This window comes from Ascidia mentula, chromosome 7 (genome assembly GCF_947561715.1).
Source record: "Ascidia mentula chromosome 7, kaAscMent1.1, whole genome shotgun sequence".
NCBI classification, from domain to species: domain Eukaryota; kingdom Metazoa; phylum Chordata; class Ascidiacea; order Phlebobranchia; family Ascidiidae; genus Ascidia; species Ascidia mentula.
The window spans coordinates 1,688,691-1,711,326 of record NC_138572.1 but is presented as its reverse complement, the minus strand read 5'-3'; the positions used below and the strand labels follow the sequence as shown (position 1 = coordinate 1,711,326).

At 37.1% G+C, this 22,636-nt stretch overlaps 5 protein-coding genes across 8 annotated transcripts; 2 read left to right on the top strand and 3 right to left on the bottom strand.

The window, feature by feature from the left end:
• Positions 1-915: 915 nt before the first annotated feature.
• Positions 916-3,961, top strand: LOC145908991 (uncharacterized). The gene has a single exon (XM_082996306.1). It carries the CDS (start codon positions 987-989, stop codon positions 3,654-3,656), a length of 2,670 nt encoding a protein of 889 aa, XP_082852432.1. The 5' UTR covers positions 916-986; the 3' UTR covers positions 3,657-3,961.
• A 68-nt stretch (positions 3,962-4,029) lies between these two features.
• Positions 4,030-6,297, bottom strand: LOC145908884 (elastase-1-like). Its single transcript, XM_082996205.1, has 7 exons — positions 6,125-6,297; positions 5,808-5,903; positions 5,390-5,544; positions 4,960-5,117; positions 4,588-4,732; positions 4,393-4,422; positions 4,030-4,196 (listed from the first exon to the last, which is right to left on the bottom strand). The coding sequence occupies exons 1-7, from the start codon at positions 6,295-6,297 to the stop codon at positions 4,030-4,032; spliced, it is 924 nt and encodes a 307-aa protein (XP_082852331.1).
• Positions 6,298-8,093: 1,796 nt separating this feature from the next.
• On the top strand, positions 8,094-9,982 carry LOC145909013 (uncharacterized). Of its 4 annotated transcripts, none has more exons than XR_014403047.1 (7): positions 8,094-8,250; positions 8,359-8,450; positions 8,515-8,655; positions 8,757-8,921; positions 9,112-9,286; positions 9,341-9,440; positions 9,729-9,982. XR_014403047.1 is itself a non-coding variant. In XM_082996335.1 (5 exons), the coding sequence occupies exons 3-5, from the start codon at positions 8,820-8,822 to the stop codon at positions 9,743-9,745; spliced, it is 219 nt and encodes a 72-aa protein (XP_082852461.1). In that variant the 5' UTR covers positions 8,094-8,250; positions 8,359-8,450; positions 8,515-8,819; the 3' UTR covers positions 9,746-9,982. The 4 variants fall into 4 exon arrangements, 2 of the variants coding, with proteins under 2 accessions (XP_082852461.1, XP_082852460.1); XR_014403046.1 differs by having other exon boundaries at positions 8,515-8,697; XM_082996335.1 differs by lacking the exon at positions 9,112-9,286 and having other exon boundaries at positions 8,515-8,921.
• A 1,341-nt stretch (positions 9,983-11,323) lies between these two features.
• Positions 11,324-12,798, bottom strand: LOC145908883 (venom serine protease Bi-VSP-like). The gene is made up of 5 exons (XM_082996204.1): positions 12,691-12,798; positions 12,471-12,631; positions 12,148-12,243; positions 11,810-11,952; positions 11,324-11,496 (listed from the first exon to the last, which is right to left on the bottom strand). The coding sequence occupies exons 1-5, from the start codon at positions 12,796-12,798 to the stop codon at positions 11,324-11,326; spliced, it is 681 nt and encodes a 226-aa protein (XP_082852330.1).
• A 2,468-nt stretch (positions 12,799-15,266) lies between these two features.
• Positions 15,267-19,028, bottom strand: LOC145908882 (cytochrome P450 2U1-like). Its single transcript, XM_082996203.1, has 8 exons — positions 18,978-19,028; positions 18,263-18,301; positions 18,085-18,194; positions 17,825-17,946; positions 17,518-17,636; positions 17,232-17,376; positions 16,810-16,973; positions 15,267-16,682 (listed from the first exon to the last, which is right to left on the bottom strand). Exons 1-8 carry the CDS (start codon positions 19,026-19,028, stop codon positions 16,509-16,511), a joined length of 924 nt encoding a protein of 307 aa, XP_082852329.1. The 3' UTR covers positions 15,267-16,508.
• Positions 19,029-22,636: the final 3,608 nt, after the last annotated feature.

Below are 22,636 nucleotides of genomic sequence, written 5' to 3'. Positions count from 1 at the left end.
AATTACATGTCACTCCAGTGACATTTTATGAAGTACATAATGTGAGTCTTTGATTGATGTAAATAATTGTCCAAGTCATGACGTTACCATTTCTGATCATAACAAAATCCACAATAAAATTTAACAAATCGTCTTTGCGCGCGCTTGAACCAGCGGATGAGGGCAGAGTACATAGGGATGAAATAAATTAAGCAACATGATGCGGAATTTAGAGCAATCCTTTTTTTATTCAAACAAATAGGAAAGTAATGCTGCAACAGTTTGTCGAATCCCAAAATTCAGAGGTGTTTATTTGCAACATTATAACACCATAATTTCTCCTAAACGCTTGACTGGGTTCCACCCGAGACAAACATTCCGAAACGGCAACACGACACCAGACTGGCCTTTGTCGAATTTGTTCTGTCTGCCAAAGGCATCTATGATGCGTTGAGGGATATTTTGTTAGGATGGTATAACAAACCATTGTTCAGCGACGTAATATTAAAGTAGCCTAACATAGAAAATAGGCAAAGTTGCCAACACAAGACTAAGTTTGCATGTGACAAATTAACCAGGTTATAACACATTGGTTGCTTTGACCGCAGGCTTGCGATTTAAACGCGTCAAATGCTGATTATATCATATTACTAACATACTTGTGTTTTCTTTAACGAGTTAAATGCAGACAATCATAATATACGCCTACAGTGAATTTCCTGCCGTCGATGGCTGTCATACCATTACGCTCAATACGAACAGTTCCGCATTGCAGTGAGGTGATTACAGCCTACGCACCGGCAAACATTTTCCTGGCGTAGGTGCATATATGAGGGCTAGGTTAAACACGTAAGCTTAACTTTAAATTGCGTTCGCGTTTGTAGAATATTTTGCAGCATGCAACTTTGTTAATTTTAAGCCTTTGTACAGTTTTGGCCAGATGTTTGGGCAAGGAATGCTCAAAATACACACTGTTGTATAGGATTCAGTAGGCAGCTTGTATTATCATGGAGTCACTGGATAAATTTGATGCGTCGGAGAAAACGCTATGTGACGAATTAAGGTCGAGCTGTGACGAAAGGGGCAGAGAAACTGACATTGGTAAAAGCTCAAAGATTTTTTATGAACTTGGAAAACTCTATAGACAGCGTAGCCCCGACAAGGTTGCATTGATACGAAGTGGCGTACTGCTCAATGCAGCGCTTGTGAGAAATATTACTGTTAATACCGACGTTATTAAAGAACTCAAAGAGCTATGTAACCATGTTTTAAAGCTTGCGAAAGCTTCACGAAGGGACTGTGACCTCACTGAAGAATGGAAACCCTACTTTCAGAAAGTGAACATCATCAGAGAAGATGTACGACAAGCTTTAGAAAAAATTCGTCCAATTCCGAGCTGTGACGACGTCGTGTTTGAACGTTTGGCCCAAGAGAAGATCAAAGTAATAAAATCTCTACAGAAAAAAATAGCATCTGATTTTACAGCGATTATGAAGGACATAATGGGCCGCTGTGTGGAAATTATGGGTACCCCACCTTGTCGTTATGTGTTGGTTGGAATGGGGTCTTTGGCAAGAAAGGAAATCACACCATACTCTGACTTTGAAAACATTATTGTTCTCGAGGAAGGTGTAAATGGGGACAATACTTTAGAGTATTTTCGTTGGGTTTCAGTTATATTTCAACTTATCATAGTCAACATGAGCGAAACCATGGTTGCAATAATGAACCTGCCCTACTTAAACAACTATATGGACAAAAGGTACGACTGGTTTTACGATGCTTACACCCCTCGTGGCTTGTGTTTTGACGGGTTGGTTCCTTACGCGTGTAAGCTTCCCATTGGTCGACCAGAGACGCCAGGACGACCGTGGAAAACAGAGCTCATTAGGCCCTTGAGCGAAATGCTAGAATATCTTCAAGCGGATGTGGATTTGAAGAACGGCTACCACTTGGGTGATATGCTTACCAAGGTGTGTTATGTTGCAGGCGATTTCGAACTTTACAAGCGCTTTGAGCAGGGTGTTGTGGAATACGTTTCACAGGAGGTTGTTGACCACGATTACCAACCAAGCAGGTTTACTCCAATTCTTCAGAAGCATCCGTTTCATTGGCAAGTACACGAAGACGTCCGAACCTTTAATCCCATTCTCAATTCAGACGCCTTGATTGAAAACGCTCAACTCAACATGAAACGTATGATATATCGAGCTGCCACCCTCTCCGTAGCCGAGCTGTCTCGGTTTCACAAAGTTTACGGCACGTCATCGTTTGCTCAAGTTAAAGCTCTTCACAAACATGGTTTTATTGGTAAAACTACTGAATCTGACATGTTGTTTGCTTTGGCTGTGGCCTGCGAAGTCAGACTGAGGGTTTACAGCAAACACCGCAGCCTGCGTGACGTCATACTGAATACAATCGACGGTGGGACGACGCAAGTGGAAAAGCTTATGGGGAGTGGGGGTTATGTGCGGTACTTTGAAACTGTAACCCGGGTACAACAAATAGTGTTGAAAGCTGTGTGTGATCGAACGATACCACAACTGGAAAATTACGGACCATTCAGAGAGGCAATGTGGCACGCTATCATGCAAAACTTCTCTAAAGCTATACAAACGATTGAGACCGTGGAAAAGTCACACGAGAAAAGTCAACTGGAAAACATCTTAACACCTGAGGTGTACCATTTATGGGGTTATTGTTACTATAAAATACAGCAACCAGACCGTGGATTGCCATTTTTCGCTTTGGCGTACAACAAGGCCAAAACTAAGGAATACCCTTTCGTATATCAGATTGATTGTCAGCTCTACATCGGCAAATGCATGCTTTGCTCCAATTCAGAAACACTTAAGTCAGAGTTTTACTTTCGTTCCATTCTAAACGATATCGAATCGTACAAGGGCAACGATTGGTTGGATCGACATTACGCAGAATGCAATTTGTGGCTTGGTAAAGCAAGTTTTGATGCCAAGAACTTTGAAAGCAGTCACACACACTACAGAGAAGCCGTATCGATGTTCAAGTACTTAAAACTTGGGCGAGAGAAGGAAGAAGCCGAAAATGGTGCCACAAATGCGCTTAGAGAATTGAAAAGTTGCTCTGACATACCACCACGAGAAATTGTAAATCGATTGACGGTGAATCAAAATGAAACAAGGCAATTTCAACTAGCGAAAGACAGCGTGTTGTTAGCAGAAAAGATATTTCAGACCGGATACGCTTACTCGCTTGTAATGAAAATCGTGAAGAAAAACAGAAAAACTTTGGAGAAAGGAGACAATACAGGCGTCTTAGTTTCGTTGTGCAATCTATTGTTGGGTCAGTGCTATAAGGAAATCGGTCTTCACAGCTATGCCGTAATGAGCTACGAAAAGGAACTGAATAAGAGAAGAAAAAACAGTAAAAACGAAATCGGAGATGAAAATGTTGCCAATATGTTTGTCACCATCGGATTGTGCTGCATCCACAACCGGCCACTGGATCAGACCGGAGAAAACCTTGCACAAGCTAAGGCGATTTTTACATTTACTGGCAACATAGAAAGGGTTGCAGAATGCGAAAAGTGGTTGGGAATTTATTGTTGGAAAGCAGATCAAGTTTGCAGGGCTTATAAAAATAATAATAATATAAATTTTTTTGCTGTGATTAGTAGTAAGCTATTTCCTTTACTTTAACAGTTTTTCCGTAATATGTACAGATTTTTTTTATTATTGAAGAACAATTGAGTCTTGAACACACAAAAAAAACAATTGGTTTCGCAAACAGTTTTGTGTCTGCTACCATTTGTATTCCTACCAGCTGTGTAGTGTATTAGTACCTCAATATTTGCTGTTAGTAGCATTTAGCATTATATTAAATTAAGTTATGAGTTTATTTCGAGCTAAAAGGAAATGAAAAACTTTACAGGAAATAATGAACAAAAGAAACATGAACAATTACGACGATCTGCTGCAAAAATGCTTTGAAACATCAACGAATGTTTTTCTGAACACGATATTTGTTAATTGGATAACGAAATTAAACAACAAACGAAATTGTTGAATTGTTTTACATCACATACAACAGCAGACTTGCAGCCATAGCAACCGCTGTCCCCATCAAGGCGACGTGTTTATTCAGTTGGCTCATGGCGCCACACCTGTACCCTCCTATTACGTTTATGCAAGGCTGCATATCTGGGCATATATTCGGATCTAAGGTGCATTCGTTGATATCTGTTTTAAAACAACAAGTAACTGAGACATAGGTCACTGTGTAACATTCTACATGCCGTGATAAACCTAGGGCAAAAAACGAATTCAAATATTGATGTTTAATGACTTTATCGCCAACAAACACAATGTTGTGTTTGTACATAATGTATATAAAATCCTGCGTTTCTCGAACATATAATTAAAACACGGTGCTTACCCTCTGGTGGCTCGAAATCCAGATCCGTAACTAAAAACAAGAAATAAGTTCTTCTTATTGTAATATAACTGTGAATAACTGAATTTGTTTTTATTACTGCACAACACAAAAAGTACTAACAGGCGTTCACTAGTTTTTAACGAGTCCTTGTATATAGGTTTCTGTTATAATGTAGTATTTTTCTATTTATTTTACCGCTTTTGATCCAAGAGTAGACTTGGGTGACCTTTGCGAAAAAGTTCGGTCCTGATCCGCAAACGCTGTCACTGAAACTCCACACTCCGTATTGATACCAGGTATCGTTTCCCACGTCACATATAAGTGGTCCACCCCAATCGCCCTGTAGTGATCGGTTACAAAAGAATTTACGTTGCGCAAGACAACTTGGAAAGCAATATAGCAAATCAAAATGCCTTGTAAAATCAATTTTAACATCTGCCTTTATATATGTCACGAAACTTTTGTTGTCAGGACCATGTAGCCTATATGGAAGTTTGTTCAAAATGGTCAATTAGTTTTATTACAACCGGTATGGCCAAAGCGAATGAACAACATGGTTTTACTCACTTCGCAAAGATCTTTATTTGATGCATCAGCACACATAATAGTGGATGGCATGCTATTGGAAGCTCCTTGAAACCGTGTGTAATCCGATTCGCAGTAGGATCTGGTCTTGGTATCCAATCCCACGTCTCGGAGACTATTAGCCAAAGAAGTATCCCCGTCTTAAAGAGTACATAAATAATAATGTCTCCATATTAGGTAAGTTGGATTAAATTCTTCTAGATTTAAAAAAAGGATCTGTGCTTAGTATTCGGTTTGTAATTGTGTTTGCTTGTCAAAAAAAACTTTGTAAAAAAACGAGCGAGACTTGGGTGCTGCGGAAAATAGTATTATATAAAACAAATTGCTCTATACATCGCAGTAGAACATTAGTCAATTACTCGACGTCTTACATGTTATCTTTTCCAGTAAGAAACTCTTAGAAAAGACTTACTATGAGTTATACCCCATCCGGCAAAGTAGCATCTTGTCTCTGGTGAAACATCGAAATTGGTTCCTGGCGGAATGCAGATTGGAGCCACTGCTTCATTGAATGCAATACTGGTTGCAAGCTCAAGTAACGCAACGTCGTATCCAGAAATTGAGCTCCTAAATATAAGCCTGCACTTAGTTTAGGATTGAGGACTTTTTAAAAATTAATAAAAACTTTAATATAAAATTAAATATTTTAAATATAAAAAAAAGCACATAAAACTGCGCTTGGGTCCCGCTTGTGAATCGTGGTCATAACTGTATCAACATGCGGAAGTGTCCGGATTGCTATGAGAAGCAGAATTACTTTTTCGAAGTTTCAGGCAACAAGTGTAAGACGTTTACCTAATGATGAATTCTAGTAATCCCACGCACCTTACCTGTAATCGGGGTGAATGAAGCGTCGACTGACACTGCGGACTTGCTCTGTCGCCGAACCACTTTGGATGCTTTGCCTTCCGACGTTTACAACAAGACTGGAGCATAAGTAAGTTGTTTAGTTATGAAAAAAGCTGGTAATTAACAGGTGAAAGAGACTTAGCTGCAAAACACACATTCATACACAAATTATAACAGATTACACACCTCTTTACATGCTAGTTTGTGTTGTTATCCTTTGGTTGGTATGAAATGGTGAATTTGACAAAAACAAACATTTGAACTTTGTATCACTGACAATAAAATACTTAATGCTTACGTATCACTACTACTAATTTGTCCTGTAGTTAGAATCCAACGGTCAGACAAAATGCTTCCTGCTGAATGAAACCGGTTTCCGGTTGAAGAAACGATGCCCACCGAAGCCATCCAAGGCCATTGCTCAATGGTCGTAGACGAACCTCCGTAAATTCGTTCGTGCTGTGGAATCATTTCTCGTTTATTTGTAAGCAAACCTCTTGTATTATTTTTTCTTACCCCACTGCGTGTGTTCGATCTCTTTCCACATTTGAGAGGAACTAAATGAGAGGTCAATAAAATGTTAAGCAATATTTCAAATTTCTCGTACACGAGAATACTATAGTATGACGGTATTTGACTAATTCTGAAAAGTGATCTGCATATGTGCAAAAATAAGCCATAAAATTGGAGAGCTGCAGACAGGTTGTACTCGCACTGTTTCGACCTGTAAGGTCTTGTCAGTGCAGCTGTTGACAGTGACACTGTGCAAGCTTGTACACTAGCGGGATCTGCATATTTATTAATATATTCGAGTTTGCTATAAAACTTCGGGTCATCGCAAGGACAGATTTCAAAGTATTTTGGGATATTAATTTAAAAAATCTCGTAGCAGAGGCATCTAGTATTACGAAGAATATAATTTTATTTAAACGATAAACTTTTTATATAGAGAGCATCATTTTGAAAAAAGTAACACTTTTGCTTTTACTGAGTGATGGCAGGAATACAGTTATTTTAAAATTAAACCTTAATTGTTTTCTTTTCCTGTTCACCACTAGTTATTAAGGCTTTAATCCTGTTTTTAAAATGAGAAGTAAAAGAAAATCACGGATTCCTACTTTTGCATGTTGGAGCATGGCTGTCCCATCCAACATCCGTGCATTGGGCAACACTTTCTCCTGATAGTTGGTAACCAGCATTGCACGAATAGGAAACAGTTTCATTGATGGAGTATTTCGCTTTATCCGGGGTTATTGACCCATGCTGTGATACTATGGGCCTAGGACACTCGTTGACGTCTGTTGAAAAACATAAAAATAATATTGCCTGCCATATTTACTGCAGTCACAAATATATTGTTTTGCGTATTTTTGAGCCACAATTACGAATGAGTGAACAATTATATTGCTCACTGTAAACCAATTTGGGTAAAATTACAAAGGCAACTTTGGGTACAATGTTAACATACCCAAAGTTTTTGGGTAAAATGCTGCTTTACCTTTATGATTTATACCCAAAGGAAAGTTACCCAAATAATTATACCCAAAATTATTGGGCTTACTGTTGTTTACCCAAAAGTGTTTGGGTAAAGTGATGCTTGTACTGTACCCAAAAAAATTGGGTTATTTTTTTTGTTTTATTTTACCATACATTATCAATTTTGCAAACAAGTCTGAACCTTACATCGTCGGTATGGTTTGCATACATGTCAGTTTAAGGGCTAGCTAGCTTATAAATAAAGAATGACAAAAATTTCATTCATACGGCATAGCTACAAATCGCTTTACGCCGTTAGAACTTTTGTTTGCACCACTCGCTGCTGCGAAATGTTTTTGACACCGGTTGATTACATAATGCTGCGATAGAATTAAAAATAGTTTATTTGTATTATACTCTTACTATGGTGTATTATCCTCATAATGAGCTCATAATAAATCTCAATCTTGTGAAAATAAACCACTTGAATTATCTGAATTTTATTGAAATCTGCTCGACGAAACAGATTTACCATTAAAACTATAAAAAAAATTCTAATTTACAATCCTTCAACCGTGTGAAGTACAAAAACTTTTTTAAAACAATTCTTGTGTTTCAAAATTATTTTTTTTAAGTTCAAACAATGTGCGCGTCACGCCTGACTGCTCACTGAAAAGGGCGCCAAACTAACTTGCCTCCCCAGTCTTAGTTCTTTGAACTTCTTTGTCTCTACCTGTGCGAACGTGATTACCGAACGTTTGGGCGCGCCTTTTTCTCAATTACAGGTAGTGTTGTAAGCTGTTTCGTGTATCATTTTGTGAGTTAATCAAAAAAAGTGAAAAAGACTTAGTATGGATTTAAGCATCCAGGGTTTAATTGATTTTGTCAAGACTACTCTGGAAGATGTCCCACAAGGGGAAGTTCTTCAAATAAATGCTGAAATTGAGAGTAAGTTTTACATATACTTCTTTAAACGTGAAAAAATTGCCAAAGATTTGATAAATTACACTTAACTTGGAAAAGGTAGGCTATAAGCTATATATATATATTTTGCAGACCATGCCGACATCTAAAGAACGAGGCGTTTAGATGCTTTCTTGGAGCAGTACAAATCAGCTCGTCTTGGACTAGGTGCAACAGATGGCAAGGTTAGAGTGAAGTATAACTTACCAAGTAATTCAATAACCATGCTTATTTATTTACATTTCACAGGCATTTTGGTACAAAAATATATCAGACCGATTAAATGTGCATGCTAAAAAACAGCGGAAGTGTCATGGGTACCCCTAAATCAAAAGAGCATATAACAACCCTTCTTTAAAGCGAAGAAAGGTTTCTCATCAATCAAATGAAGTACATACACGGGGCGAAAACTTGTATGACGAGGCAAAAGAAGTATGGATTTAAACTTTTTAAAGCTTTGTTATGATGGATTTTTGACTTGATTATTTTAGATCCTGCTGCATGAATTTAAAAAAACAACTTTGCTGCGCAATAAGAAACTTATTGCAGAAAAAATGGAGGAAACATTTTGTGTCCGCAAAAACTTTGTTTTGGAAAATAATCCTTCTCTTATGACATTAATAAAAGAATGGCCAGCTTTAACTATGTACAACGAGGTATGTTAATTGTATTTTAATGTATTTTTGTTACATATACATCAAAGCCACATATTGACAAGTCAGAGCTCCACTGCTGATTCTTTAAATCTTCTTCTGACTTGCCAATTTGTAGCGGCTTTGAACCATAGCTTGACTGCGGTACTGTAAATTTATGGACTGAATTTAATGTAATTTCTATTTCTTGTAGTTGCTTCGTGAATTTAAAAGAAAACAAAATTTTACTGATGAAGCTGCTTTGAACAGCATTGCCAAAAACTTGTTTCAAACAATTATTAAATATTCTTCGGGAAAACCAAACAAAACATCCTATATGAAAAAAATATTGGACTTTTTGCCATTTGATGAGAATGATTGCTTTGCTGGTAAGCCTGAAAACACTATCACATAAAAATGTTACAAAATTTTTGTTTTTGTAGATGTTCACTTTATGGTTAGAAGATTACTTTTGTGTACTTAATCGAAGTCCAATACAAAACAGCAAGTTGGCAGGAGTGGTATTTGCTAGATTTGTGCCCTGTAAGTATAAGCAATCATATTTCATATTTTCATGGAAAATTTTTGTTGTTGTTTGGGTCATTGGCCAGGTCATTAGTGTGAGGGCAGTTTTTGTATTGACCTAATGTACTCATTTTATATCCACAAGACTAGCAAGGCTATTAGCTTCCAAAAAGTTATTCTGTGCATAATTATTTAAAATTGGGCATAATGTAAAAAGTACAATTTAGGTATTGGAAAGCAGCATCCTTATTATTTAGCACAGGCCAATAGTAACCGAGTATGTAACTAAATTGTTTTACTATTTAGATCAACACAACATTTGAAGATACCAGGGCCGATTTTGGAGATCGGCAACAAACTGTGTTGTTTGTATATGGAGACATTTTCTTGCCGCAAAAAAATACACTTTTTGCGGAGAAGAACCCTGTGCTCAGTGTGGACAGCATTTCTAAAGGCATCATAGCTTTATTTGCTGTGTATTATATTCTCAATTATCAATACTGCCCACATATAACCAAAACACTGCAATTTCTTCAAACATATCTGCTTAATATTCCTGAAAACTCAATGTATGATTCAGTGCGGGAGTTAAAACTTCAACTTGACAAACTAAGCCTGTAGTTATTTGTGTTGACTGTAGTTGTTTTAAATGTTCATGTTCTTTCTACAGAATGACAAGAAACAATAAATGTGATTCTTCGAAAAAACAAGCTGTGCAATGTCTATGATTAATGGGCAAAAAATGACACAGATTCTGGGTATAGTGAATTTAAACCCAAAATAGTGACCAGATAAAATTGGGTCGAATGTGTTTCTACCCAAAAATTATTGGGTAAATCTGTAGGGTAAGAAGATATTTAACCCAAAAATTTTTGGGTTTGAATAACCCAAAAAATATTTTGGGTTTCCCAATGAACAGACCCAATTTTTTGGGGCTTTTTTGACCCAAACTGGTTTACAGTGCTGTAAACAAGTTTTAACAAACATACCCAGAACGACAAAGACAATTACACAACCTTAATGGTGCTTATTACAAACTTGGGAAATATTTTTGCTACGTAATATGAAACGTGGCGTCAGTATTTGCTGATCGTTTTACACAAATAAACAAAACTGCAAACCTCAAAACATATATTGTTTACTGTATTGCAAATGCAATCATCACAGTGCTTTTTGCGTTATTTAATACCGTGTTTCGCAGCTTTGAAAACTGTAGTGTTTGTTAACATTATACTTGCTTTGACTATTTGTCCATTTTTGTTTATTTTTTTGCCCTGTTTTATGTGTAAACACCCTTTGCCAAAGAAAATAATTTTTAAGATGGTGCTTACCTGTCGGCGGCTTAAAATCCAGATTTGTTACTAAAAACATAAAATTGGAACGTCAGATAGAAAAGTAATAAAAGTGAACACAATAAAACCATATAATTAAAATTTTTGTCTGCCCTGCTGGGATTTTGATCAACAAAAAAAAAGATTCTGTCTCGGGTTAAGTCACATAATTTTAAATAAGGCAAAGGGGCGTGGATTAAAACATACATTTAAAAGAGCGTTAAACAATATAAGTTTATAAAAGTGTTTTTTGTTCAGAGTAAACTTGCCGCTTTTGATCCAAGAGTATACTTCAGTGACTTTTGCGAAAAAGGTCGGCCCTGAACCGCAAGTAGTGTCGCTGAAACTTCTTATTCCATATTGATACCAGGTATCGTTGCCCACGTCACAAATAAGTGGTCCGCCCCCATCGCCCTGTAGTGGAAGGTTACAAAAGTCTTCAAACTTTTAGGCAACAAATTGGCAAATAAAACAATATAAAAATGGATGGAAAAGATGCCTTAATAATTACAACATCTTATTTATGTTTCATAAAACGCTCGAAAACGATCAATTCGCAGTGCTTACTAATTAGCGTTTACTAACTGTGCAGGTATCTTTATTTGATGCATCAGCACACATAATAGTGTATGGCATGGTATTAGAAGCATCTTGAAACCGTGTGTAATCCGATTCGCAGTAGGATCTGCTCTTGGCATTCAATTCCACGTCACGGAGACCATCAGCGAAAGAATTATCCCCATCTTGATATTACAAAAGATAACAGCTATTAGCTGCGAAATAGGGCTTCCACATTTTAAAATGCTCGAAAAACAGTGTGTGATTGCCCAGTATTGATTTGTAATTGAGTTTGCTATAAATAACTCATCAAATAAAAACACATAGTGCAAGATTTGGTGTCATTTTTCGTTGCTCCGTGAAATGGTACCGCAAAAAAATATTATATATTTGAATTGAGACTAAAAATCGCAGTGGAACATGTGGTATTTAGTCTTACGTTTTATCTTTTTCAGTTTGCTGTTTTAACAACTCTAAGTAAAGACTTACTATATATACCCCATCCGGCAAAGTAGCACCTTGTCTCTGGTGCAACATCAAAATTGGTTCCTGGCGGAATGCAGATTGGGGCCACTGTGTCATTAAATGTAATACTGGTTGCAAGCTCAAGTAACGCAACGTCGTATCCAGAAATTGAGCTCCTAAATATATAGGCCTACAGTCATTATTTGATTAGGAATAAATCTCCTATTTTCATACAAAAATTTAAACCCAACAAATTATAAGTCACACAAAATTGAGCACAGATCTTATCGAGTCCTCTTCGTAAAAACCCATTGGTATCATTTTGTCATGTTGCCTATGATGGATTCTGGAAAATTCTGACCTCATGTCACCTGTAATTGGGGTGTATATAACTTTGACTGACAAGGTGACCTTGCTCTGTCGACGATATACTCAGGCGGTTTTGTTTTCCAACGTACACCACAAGACTGAAAAAAGGGATGTTGTTAAGTTTTTAAACAAAGAAACTTGATCATGGTAGTTACTAGAGGAAAACAGATTTTGGTGCAAAACATAAATTTGGATTGCTAACATATTTTATGCTATTTTGTGCTATCATCGACCAGTCATTGGTTTGAAACGTTTTACATTTTACAATGTTCAAAGTTAACATTACCCGGACAATAAAACACTTTTCGAAAAAAGAACTGCTTACGTTTCACTTGTACTTATTTGTGCTGTAGTTATAATCCAACGATCAGACAAAATGCTTCCTCCTGCATCAAATTTGCTTCCGGTTGAAGAAATAGTGCCCACCAAAGCCATCCAAGGCCATTGCTCAATTGATGTTGACGAACCTCCGTAAATTCGTTCGTGCTGGGAAAGCATTTCTTGAGCATTTCAGTTTTTGAGAACAAACCTTTAATTGATCTTACCAAAGCGCGGGAGTTCAATTTCTTCCCACAAGTTTTGGTTGCAACTGCAGTTTCGCTAAAAATCAGAAGGCCGAATACCAACAACAACTGAGTCCATTTGGACTTCATTCTTAGTTTTGATTTGCTAAATTTGAAGGTAAATGCGTGGATATAAATAAGCCAGTGTAAATATTTAAAAAGTATACAAGTTCAACTAACTGATCTCTCTACGTTGCTCCCAAAAACTTTATTTGTGACATCCTAACGTGCTTGTATTTCCTACAGCTTGCAAATCCCCAAATGCCGGAATTGACATGGACAGATCCTGTTTTATTCATTTGCAAACAGCGTTAATTTTTATGATCACGAGTTCACGTCAAACATTTACTTTTATGACCGAGGAGTGGGAACAATTCGTTTAAGAATGTCTCCACACAAAGACCATTTCAACGACATTAGTACGGGAGGAAATTCCTCAAACTCCCTACGTTGTAACACACCGCGACACAACACCTAGGCCACAATCTTATGTCATTGACAGTATTGCCAAGGAAAAAATATAATCCCCAACGACAAAGGGCCTTTTTCAGTTTTCGGACTGTCGTCTGATTTTCGTCAAATAATAATAAAAACAAAAAAAAACGTGTGACGCAATTACAAGATTGTATTGTTTTACTTGTTTTGTTTCAAACCGCGTTGTTTTTTGCGATAATGAAGATTGTAGGCGAAATATTTATATATCAAAAACAACAGAAAGATAAATGACTTAGGTTTGCTTTTATTCAGTATATTCAAATATTTTGAAGTGTAACGGCCGTAAGCTATTAGGTTGCGAAGATAAAAAAAATGATTCAAATCACTTTTACTGGTTTGTCACAATCGACTCACAAGGTGTTGTTGTTTAGAATTGAAATTTAATAATAGGCAGAACATAAGGTTACAGGCTTAACCATAGGCTGGAAGCACTTTATTGAAAGCAAAGAAATTCCCGTTCTTGTCGATTTGCCTTCGTGGATGAAACAGGACGCGATCAGCTGAAATAAAGAAACTTGCCCAGAATTTGTGAAAGAAATCAAACTCCCAAGTGCTATGTTATTTTTTGGAAATCATATTACTGTGAAACTTGTGTATTGATTCCCTTCTTTTCAGCTCATCATTGGTCATTAAAAAATTACCGTAATGGAAAACCATTAAATTTTTACGACGTTCCCAAACGACTGAAATTGTTTAATTTCCTTCCACTGCGTTTACATGGGACCACTTTGGCGGACATTAACGATTCCATGTCTGTCTACTGTGTCGCACGGAAACTAACCATACTATGCAGTTTTAATCGTCGTAACAAACTTTATCGTTTTACAAACTTCATATTCTTGTGGCGGTTAAGTTGTAAAGTAACGTACGGCAGGTTCAGACATGAAGAGGTTCCAACATTCCTACAGATGCAGGTTTGAAATAATCTTTTGGTTGTTAAGTTGTAAAGTAACGTACGGCAGGTTCATACATGAAGAGGTTCCAACATTCCTACAGATGCAGGTTTGAAATAATCTTTTGGTTGTTAAGTTGTAAAGTAACGTACGGCTTGTTCATACATGAAGAGGTTCCAACATTCCTACAGATGCAGGTTTGAAATAATCTTTTGGTTGTTAAGTTGTAAAGTAACGTACGGCAGGTTCATACATGAAGAGGTTCCAACATTCCTACAGATGCAGGTTTGAAATAATCTTTTGGTTGTTAAGTTGTAAAGTAACGTACGGGGTCACTGGCCTAAGTGCCAGCAGCATTATAGCCAAGGAGCAAATTCCTTGAGTACGCTCATAATTTGACTGAAAATGGCGCGGTCACTGTGTGCGCCCGAACCAAAAAACTTGGTAGTCTATTGTTTACAGCACGGAACAAAAATCAAACTTGGTTTGCAGATATTGTGGAAACGAACTGAACAATCTCAACAAAGTAAATTTCGTTGGTTGGCAGTTTTGCAGGCAAGATCGTCTTGGTAACATCAAACTGCATCAAATAAAGAACACAGAAGCTTAATTTCATTCCAACTTGATCGATGTTGCCAATTGCCATCGGCTGATATTGCCACGCGCCGGCAAAGAAAACAGCGACAAAATGCAAACACCTTTCTAACTTCAACTGAAATTCAGAATGCAAAAAAAAGAAATGCCTGTTTTTTTCGGTAACTCCGCTAATTAATATGCTTATACGTGATGAAAATATTGTAGTCGAGGAGCAGAATAATCTAAGAAGGTGCTACAGTGCTCTAGGCCGTCTAGCTGCAGCAAAACCAATGTCATAGTTTTGATAACCAACAGCTTCTGTTCAGATTAATTTGTCAAGCCTGTTTACATGCAATTCATTCATTGGTTTATTTCATGACATCTTTGCACTCCTGCAAAGTTGGGTTTCAGTTCTGTACATGAACAAAAGATAGTGTCAGAAATTAAACTGTATGTAATTGAACATGATGCATGAACTGCTAAATTTCAATATTTATCATAACAACCCTGAACATGGAATACATTTTCGATAACCTGATACTTCAGGACATCCTATTTGTAAAGCAACGAATTTTCAATCAATTTTAACCTACGACAAATCCACACTGGTCGACATTGAGGTCCAGCGTACTTAACCACAAACGTCTTAGATAATTTATGTTTGTAAGGGTTAATGCTCCTTTTGAAAAACACTGTAAACCGTCCACAAACATAAACTGGTCACATACAAAGAGTCATAAAATTTAATGCTTCATTGGAAACAATTAAAAATTTCGGTTATTGCCTTGGTTTATGTTGTCACAGAACAAATGCAATTTACGGAAATGTTACGATGCGAAAACGAAAGTTGTTTAATAATGAAATGGATCGAAAAGTTGGCAAACACAGTGGGACACAAGGCTCAACGACAGCAAATGAGTGCCACTTGTATGGAATGCTTCAAATACCCAGCTTTCACAATGGTCTGTTCACTGTCTAATGTCGTTGGCAGTTTTATTTTATGGCCGAGTAGAAGGAATTACCTCAAGGTATTTGCAGACTATCAAATTTTCATGTGCAAACCGAAGCTGGTCATGGTTCAAGATTTCACAATGGGCCTTTTCAAAAAACACATCTGGCATAGAAAAACCGCGTCCTACTATAAACTGGATTTTACCAGAAAAACTTTGGGTCAAAGCTCCACATAAAATTTTATGTAGTCAAACAAACCACCGACAAGCGGACATCTGTTTCAACAAAATGTTTTTCTTAGGAACGTTTTTTTTACATTGAAACATCTGTTGTGGCGAACCGAAGCTCTTCCATAAACAGAGTCTAGCAAAAAATAATTTTTCTAGCAGACGGCATGTGCATTATGGGGTGTATTGTAATCTGGGAAAAATTTTCAATGAAGATTCGTACTTTGAAGTGTTTAAATAAAAGTAAAATGTTTAAGAGTGAGAAGAATGCTTACTTCCTTTATTGTGCTTCCGCAAGTCAATGTCACTATGTTTCCGCAAACAAACGCATTTTTTGGTCATGTGACGTATGTGAACAAATTGCGGCATCAGGTTCATGCCCAGCATTTGATTCAGACTGATTGAACACAGTTAACCGGAGTAAGCAGTCGACTATACTTTAATTTAAACACTTTTAACCAAGACACACGTGAAACCTTACTGTTTCATTTGTTTGAGTATATTGTTGGCAAATTCCCATTCAACGACTTGTTAAAATTATTTCACAAGTTTTTGGTGCAAGCACGATGGAAAAAACTTCATCGTCGACTGACGGTGGACAATCATTTGCAGGAGAAACGTCAAACTTTTGCAAAATGCGAACGAAAAAGACGAATACTTATATTCTTGCAAGACTTTCACCAATGCAGTATCGGGAGCCTACTCCAAAAGGCATCACTTTATTGGAAGCAACGAAGTTCCCGTTTTTGTCGATGTGCCTTCGTGGATTGAACAAATGGGGATTCGTCCACGTTGTTGGATCCATGTGAACTCCTACAAGGTTACCAATGACCTAAAAACAAAGAAAATGTAGAACTACAACAAAAAGGTGCAAATAACCTTTAATGTGATGTCGGCAAGCTACGTATTGTTTTTAGGAAACACGACGTATTGTTTTTTTAATTTATTTCATACTGTACCTTAGTCCCCTTTGGAATTACGTATTCCATCAGCTTGGTGGTTTCCGTGGTTTCATGTTGAGCTCCCATCGGCAAAATGGTTTTGACTCTCATCACTTCCTGTATGAAGGCACATGTAAACGGAAGCTCCACCTTCCTTTCCATGGTGGGCTTTTCATTGGTACCTGTGTACACGAAATGCTAAAATTTAAACCCCAAACATGCAAATTGTATTTTTCTTTCTTTTAATTATGCAGTAAGTGTAAGCGGAAGATCCCTTTTCTCTCCCGCTTAGAAGGAGACTATATATAATTCAGACGATTGCTGAGTAAAATGAACAGTATGATAGCCAAAACAATATAAACGTTCTTTTAAAGTCTAATTTCCATGTGAGTTGTACGAGGCCGTAGTGGGTAAGCGTTTATCAACAAAACATCTCGTACCGAATGTTTGGAGTATTTCCCTTCTAATTGCTTTTCTGCAATCAGCGTTGTTAAGGTAATAAACAAATAGCCAACATAACAAGGCACATGTGGTGTCTGCCCCAGCCAGAAATATGTCCTTGCAGTAAAATTTGTGTTGTTCATCCTCAAAAACAACATGTTATTCCAAGTTATTTCGATTTGTACTTCACCAAAAAATTATTGTACTTGGTCCAAAATTAAACGACAGTTTGTTAGTTTTTGCTATTTTTAATATAGTCTTCTAGATTACGGTTGTTTATCTCACTGTGAATGAGGAATTAGGTCTCCCAAACTTCTGTTTGTAAATGTATGCATCCACGAAGTCTCCCAATCTTTCCGGGTTAAATTTTTCATGGTGCTCCTTGATAAATTGTCGTATGCGACCTATAAGGTCAAACAGGATAAAAATAAATGAAATCTAAACTTTTTTGGGTTTTGAATTGTACTTTTGCTAGCCTGACAAGGTATATGTTTATAAATATATCATCTAAAATCAGTTCTGTTTTAAACTGACAAACTTAGTTCGGTGTAAAACTTTTTTTGCAATGTTACGTATATTTACAATATCTCACCTAGCAGCGATCTAGTTTTAAAATTAAACCTCTCGAAAGTTTCATTAAAAGGTGGAATGTTCACCAGAAAGTCAAAGAGAAGTATTGAGGACAATCTGTTGCCGTCCCGCGGGTCGTTAAACCTTTAAATAACAAATAAGTCAGTCACCTCAGCAACAATATATAATACCCAACAAATACTTGTTTTCTAAATGTCCTTGATGACTTTGGCGAAAGGAAAATGGTAAAAAGATCTATGAAATGGGGACATAATCACTTACAATGATCTTATGTTATCCAGCAGTGACTTAAAGATTGGATCCCCGTAATCGTATCTCCTTCCAATCACGATCAGAGATAAAATGCTGCACACAAGCCAGAAAAACTGCTCCTGTTAAAGGGAAATGTTGTGTCAACGTGAAGGTTACAAATTACTGAGTCTCGAAATTGAATTTTTACCTTAGCGTCAACAGGTTTTCCTTCACTGGCCTTCAGAAACTTGACGAATCGGTCAGTTTATGTGTTAATAATGTCTTCCATCGCTTTTTTTCCAACGCCCTTTCTATCAAATACACGTGGATGTGTACAAAATTGCTGTGATTGACACCAAGATATTTCGATTACTTCTTGCTATTTTCTTTGCTACTCCCTTGCATGATATTAGCATTGCACAATTGGTGGAATTCAAAATATGAACTGTGGAAATATTATTACCTTTTCAAGTACTTCAATCCAAATTGCTTTTGTGACTTGAAATCCTTTCCATATTTCATTAACACAGGTCCTTTGAATCCGTGAACTCTACTGAATAACTCTACCCATGGTCGATTTGAAAATGCAGAGCTTTGTTTTACAAACGCCTTTGTAAAAAGGAGTAATAAATGGCCATAGGTTACATGTACCTAAGTATGTTGGCTACTATAGATGAACCAAAAATCAAAAGCAATGTAACCGTTTAATAGAAAATAATATTTCTTAAATCAAAATCGATTTGTGGACAATTGGCATTTTCAAACAAGCAAAAAATAGTGGAATCCACATACCAAGCTAATCTAACACAAAAGTAATACAAACACCATCCTGAACGAGTTCTTTCTTTGTAATATTTTGACATGCAATCAGCACGTACAATCACTAGATGGCAAAAGCCTTGTTTAACCATCCCTTAACGTACCTGGTTAATTGCTTCGAAAGTATTCAGCACAACCACATCTTCCAGACCCATTCTAACCGACATGAATGACGTCACCGTACGTATCAAGACTCCACTGTTTGATTTTCAGTGCTGGGTTTTTCGAGAGGAAAGGCACAACCCCAACTACAGGCAAACCTCTTGGACCGGGAGGAAACTTGTGATGTGGTTTCTTCCACCAATAGACAAACAACAAACATACAAAACACAGCGTCAATTTGCAAGGCCTAATACCTTTTGTACCACAACAGATTTATCAATATGGAATCAATCAGCAAAAGGCAAATAATTATGTTGCAGCTATGTCAGAATTTAAAATGTCATATGTTTTAATAAACTTAATGAAATTTAAGTCACAGCATGAAACAAGTGCTAATTGTTTAATGTCCATTGGAAAGATACTGCTGCAAATGGAAAAGTACAATCAAGCTCTCAAGCACTTTGAAATGGAGCTTAAGGAAAGAAAACAGAAAGTAAGAGGTGAAAGTTCCAACAAAGAGATAGCTACATGTTACTACAATATTGGATGCTGCTTTGTTAAGATTGGAAATCAAAAAGAAGCTTTGGATAACTTTAAAATGGCAACAAGCATCCGAAAAAGCTTTTCAAACTCTGTCAAAATTCAGGAGCGGGCCAATGAACTCAAGAAAGCTGGTAAAAGTTTGATAGCCAACAACGAACATCAACCAGCTTTACAGACTTTTGAAAAAGAACTCAATGTATGAAATGAAGCGGAGGACACCAAAGCCAAAAAGTTAAAAATAGCAAAGTGCAAATTTAACATAGCAATCTGTCACTTTCATTTGGGTAATCACAGAATCACTTTAAATTATCTGCAGGAGGCGCAAGCGATATGGCTAAGCAGTATTGATGCTCCACACCAGCAAAAATGTGTAAATTGTTTAAAATGGATTGGAAAAACACAATTTGAAATGAACCAAGTGAAAGAAGCCCTGCAAAGTTTTCAAAGGGAACTTGAACTTCTACATCAAGCAAAACAATGCAGCGGGGGAAATGCAGAAACAGCACACTGCTATTTTAATATTGGCCTCTGCTATATGAGATTTCTTGACCATGAGGAAGCAGCAAACAAATTTAAACTTGCAAAACTAACATGGAAAGGAGTTCAAAGTCCTGAATCCAAACAGAAGGTGGAAGAGTGCGAAGCATGGATTAAATGCTGTCAGTCACAATTTTTGGTTGAGAAATGATTGGTACATGGTTGATCAACCACATTTGTATCACCATACATCAGAATTATTTTGTGTGGCAAACAACCAACGTACAAGTGAAAAAATTAAGACCATTTAGTATGACATATATTTTAAAACCAAAGACAATTTTAAAGTCATGGAAAATGAACATATTGTAACATATGCAATTAAACACAACCTGATTTTGTATTTTTACAGATTTCACTAAAAAAAAATTTTTAACTGTATTTTGCTTAATTTAACATGTCTTTTGCCAGTTTCATAATTAAAAACGAATCAATAAAAAGTACTTAATACCTGTTTTGTGAATTACATGTCACTCCAGTGACATTTTATGAAGTACATAATGTCAGTCTTTGATTGATACTTGTATGTAAATAATTGTCCAAGTCATGACGTTACAATTTCTGATCATAACAAAATCCACAATAAAATTGGGCAACACTAAAAGGAGGGACGGAGGGAAGTAGGGACGGAGGGACGATGTACACTAAAGGGAGGGACGGAGGAAAATTGCACCCCTAAGGGAGGGAAACAGTCAGAAGACACAATAAAACATAAATACAAGTGCAAACAGGGCTGAAACCGTAAAATCATACATAAGAAAGGATAACAATTGTGGAGGGAAAGATTTGTTGACAATTATGACCGAATATACTACAAAGTACATGCAGCAAACAATGTACAGGCGCTTATGGAGGGAAGGATTTGTCGCAGAATTTAACGGAGGGAAGGATTTGTCGCACAATTCCACGGAGGGAAGAATTTGTTGACCATTATGACCGAATATACTACAAAGTACATGCAGCAACAATGTACAGGCGCTTATGGAGGGAAGGATTTGTCGCAGAATTTAACGGAGGGAAAGATTTGTCGCACAATTCGACGGAGGGAAGGATTTGTCGCACAATTTGATGGAGGGAAGGATTTGTCGCACAATTTAATGGAGGGAAGGATTTGTCGCACAATTCGACGGAGGGAAGAATTTGTTCATAAGTGCCTGTACATTGTTTATTGCATGTACTTTGTAGTATATTCGGTCACAATGGTCAACAAATTCTTCCCTCCATCGAATTGTGCGACAAATTCTTCCCTCCGTTAAATTCTGCGACAAATCCTTCCCTCCATAAGCGCCTGTACATTGTTTGCTGCATGTACTTTGTAGTATATTCGGTCACAATGGTGAACAAATTCTTCCCTCCATCGAATTGTGCGACAAATTCTTCCCTCCGTTAAATTCTGCGACAAATCCTTCCCTCCATAAGCGCCTGTACATTGATTATTGCATGTTCTTTGTAGTATATTCGGTCACAATGTTTAACAAATTCTTCCCTCCGTCGAATTGTGCGACAAATCCTTCCCTCCATAAGCGCCTGTACATTGTTTGCTGCATGTACTTTGTAGTATATTCGGTCATAATGGTCAACAAATCTTTCCCTCCACAATTGTTATCCTTTCTTATGTATGATTTTACGGTTTCAGCCCTGTTTGCACTTGTATTTATGTTTTATTGTGTCTTCTGACTGTTTCCCTCCCTTAGGGGTGCAATTTTCCTCCGTCCCTCCCTTTAGTGTACATCGTCCCTCCGTCCCTCCTTCCCTCCGTCCCTCCTTTTAGTGTTGCCCAATAAAATTTAACAAATCGTCTTTGCGCGCGCTTGAAACAGCGGATGAGGGCAGAGTACTTAGGGATGAAATAAATTAAGCAACATGATGCGGAATTTAGAGCAATCCTTTTTTTATTCAAACAAATAGGAAAGTAATGCTGCAACAGTTTGTCGAATCCCAAAATCCAGAGGTGTTTATTTGCAACATTATAACACCATAATTTCTCCTAAACGCTTGACTGGGTTCCACCCGAGACAAACATTCCGAAACGGCAACACGACACCAGACTGGCCTTTGTCAAATTTGTTCTGTCTGCCAAAGGCATCTATGATGCGTTGAGGGATATTTTGCTAGGATGGTATAACAAACCATTGTTCAGCGACCTAATATTAAAGTAGCCTAACATAGAAAATAGGCAAAGTTGCCAACACAAGACTAAGTTTGCATGTGACAAATTAACCAGGTTATAACACATTGGTTGCTTTGACCGCAGACTTGCGATTCAAACGCGTCGAATGCTGATTATATCATATTACTAACATACTTGTGTTTTCTTTAATGAGTTAAATGCAGACAATCATAATATACGCCTACAGTGAATTTCCTGCCGTCGATGGCTGTCATACCATTACGCTCAATACGAACAGTTCCGCATTGCAGTGAGGTGATTACAGCCTACGCACCGGCAAACATTTTCCTGGCGTAGGTGCATATATGAGGGCTAGGTTAAACACGTAAGCTTAACTTTAAATTGCGTTCGCGTTTGTAGAATATTTTGCAGCATGCAACATTGTTAATTTTAAGCCTTTGTACAGTTTTG

Excerpts from the sequence above, each read along its gene's own strand:
- LOC145908991 (XM_082996306.1), top strand. The coding sequence starts at position 987 with ATGGAGTCACTGGATAAATTTGATGCGTCGGAGAAAACGCTATGTGAC.
- LOC145908883 (XM_082996204.1), bottom strand. The coding sequence starts at position 12,798 with ATGAAGTCCAAATGGACTCAGTTGTTGTTGGTATTCGGCCTTCTGATT. Across the intron at positions 12,632-12,690 it reads AATTGAACTCCCGCGCTTTG|CACGAACGAATTTACGGAGG; the intron begins GTAAGATCAATT and ends ATGCTTTCCCAG. Across the intron at positions 11,953-12,147 it reads TATATACACCCCAATTACAG|GAGCTCAATTTCTGGATACG; the intron begins GTGACATGAGGT and ends CTATATATTTAG.
- LOC145908882 (XM_082996203.1), bottom strand. The coding sequence starts at position 19,028 with ATGGGTCTGGAAGATGTGGTTGTGCTGAATACTTTCGAAGCAATTAAC. Across the intron at positions 18,195-18,262 it reads GAAAACCTGTTGACGCTAAG|GAGCAGTTTTTCTGGCTTGT; the intron begins GTAAAAATTCAA and ends TCCCTTTAACAG. Across the intron at positions 17,947-18,084 it reads CTGGATAACATAAGATCATT|GTTTAACGACCCGCGGGACG; the intron begins GTAAGTGATTAT and ends TGTTATTTAAAG.
- LOC145909013 (XM_082996334.1), top strand. The coding sequence starts at position 8,820 with ATGGAGGAAACATTTTGTGTCCGCAAAAACTTTGTTTTGGAAAATAAT. Across the intron at positions 8,922-9,111 it reads CTTTAACTATGTACAACGAG|TTGCTTCGTGAATTTAAAAG; the intron begins GTATGTTAATTG and ends TATTTCTTGTAG. Across the intron at positions 9,287-9,340 it reads TGAGAATGATTGCTTTGCTG|ATGTTCACTTTATGGTTAGA; the intron begins GTAAGCCTGAAA and ends TTGTTTTTGTAG.
- LOC145908884 (XM_082996205.1), bottom strand. The coding sequence starts at position 6,297 with ATGATTCCACAGCACGAACGAATTTACGGAGGTTCGTCTACGACCATT. Across the intron at positions 5,904-6,124 it reads CAAATTAGTAGTAGTGATAC|TCTTGTTGTAAACGTCGGAA; the intron begins GTAAGCATTAAG and ends CTTATGCTCCAG. Across the intron at positions 5,545-5,807 it reads TTCATTCACCCCGATTACAG|GAGCTCAATTTCTGGATACG; the intron begins GTAAGGTGCGTG and ends GCTTATATTTAG.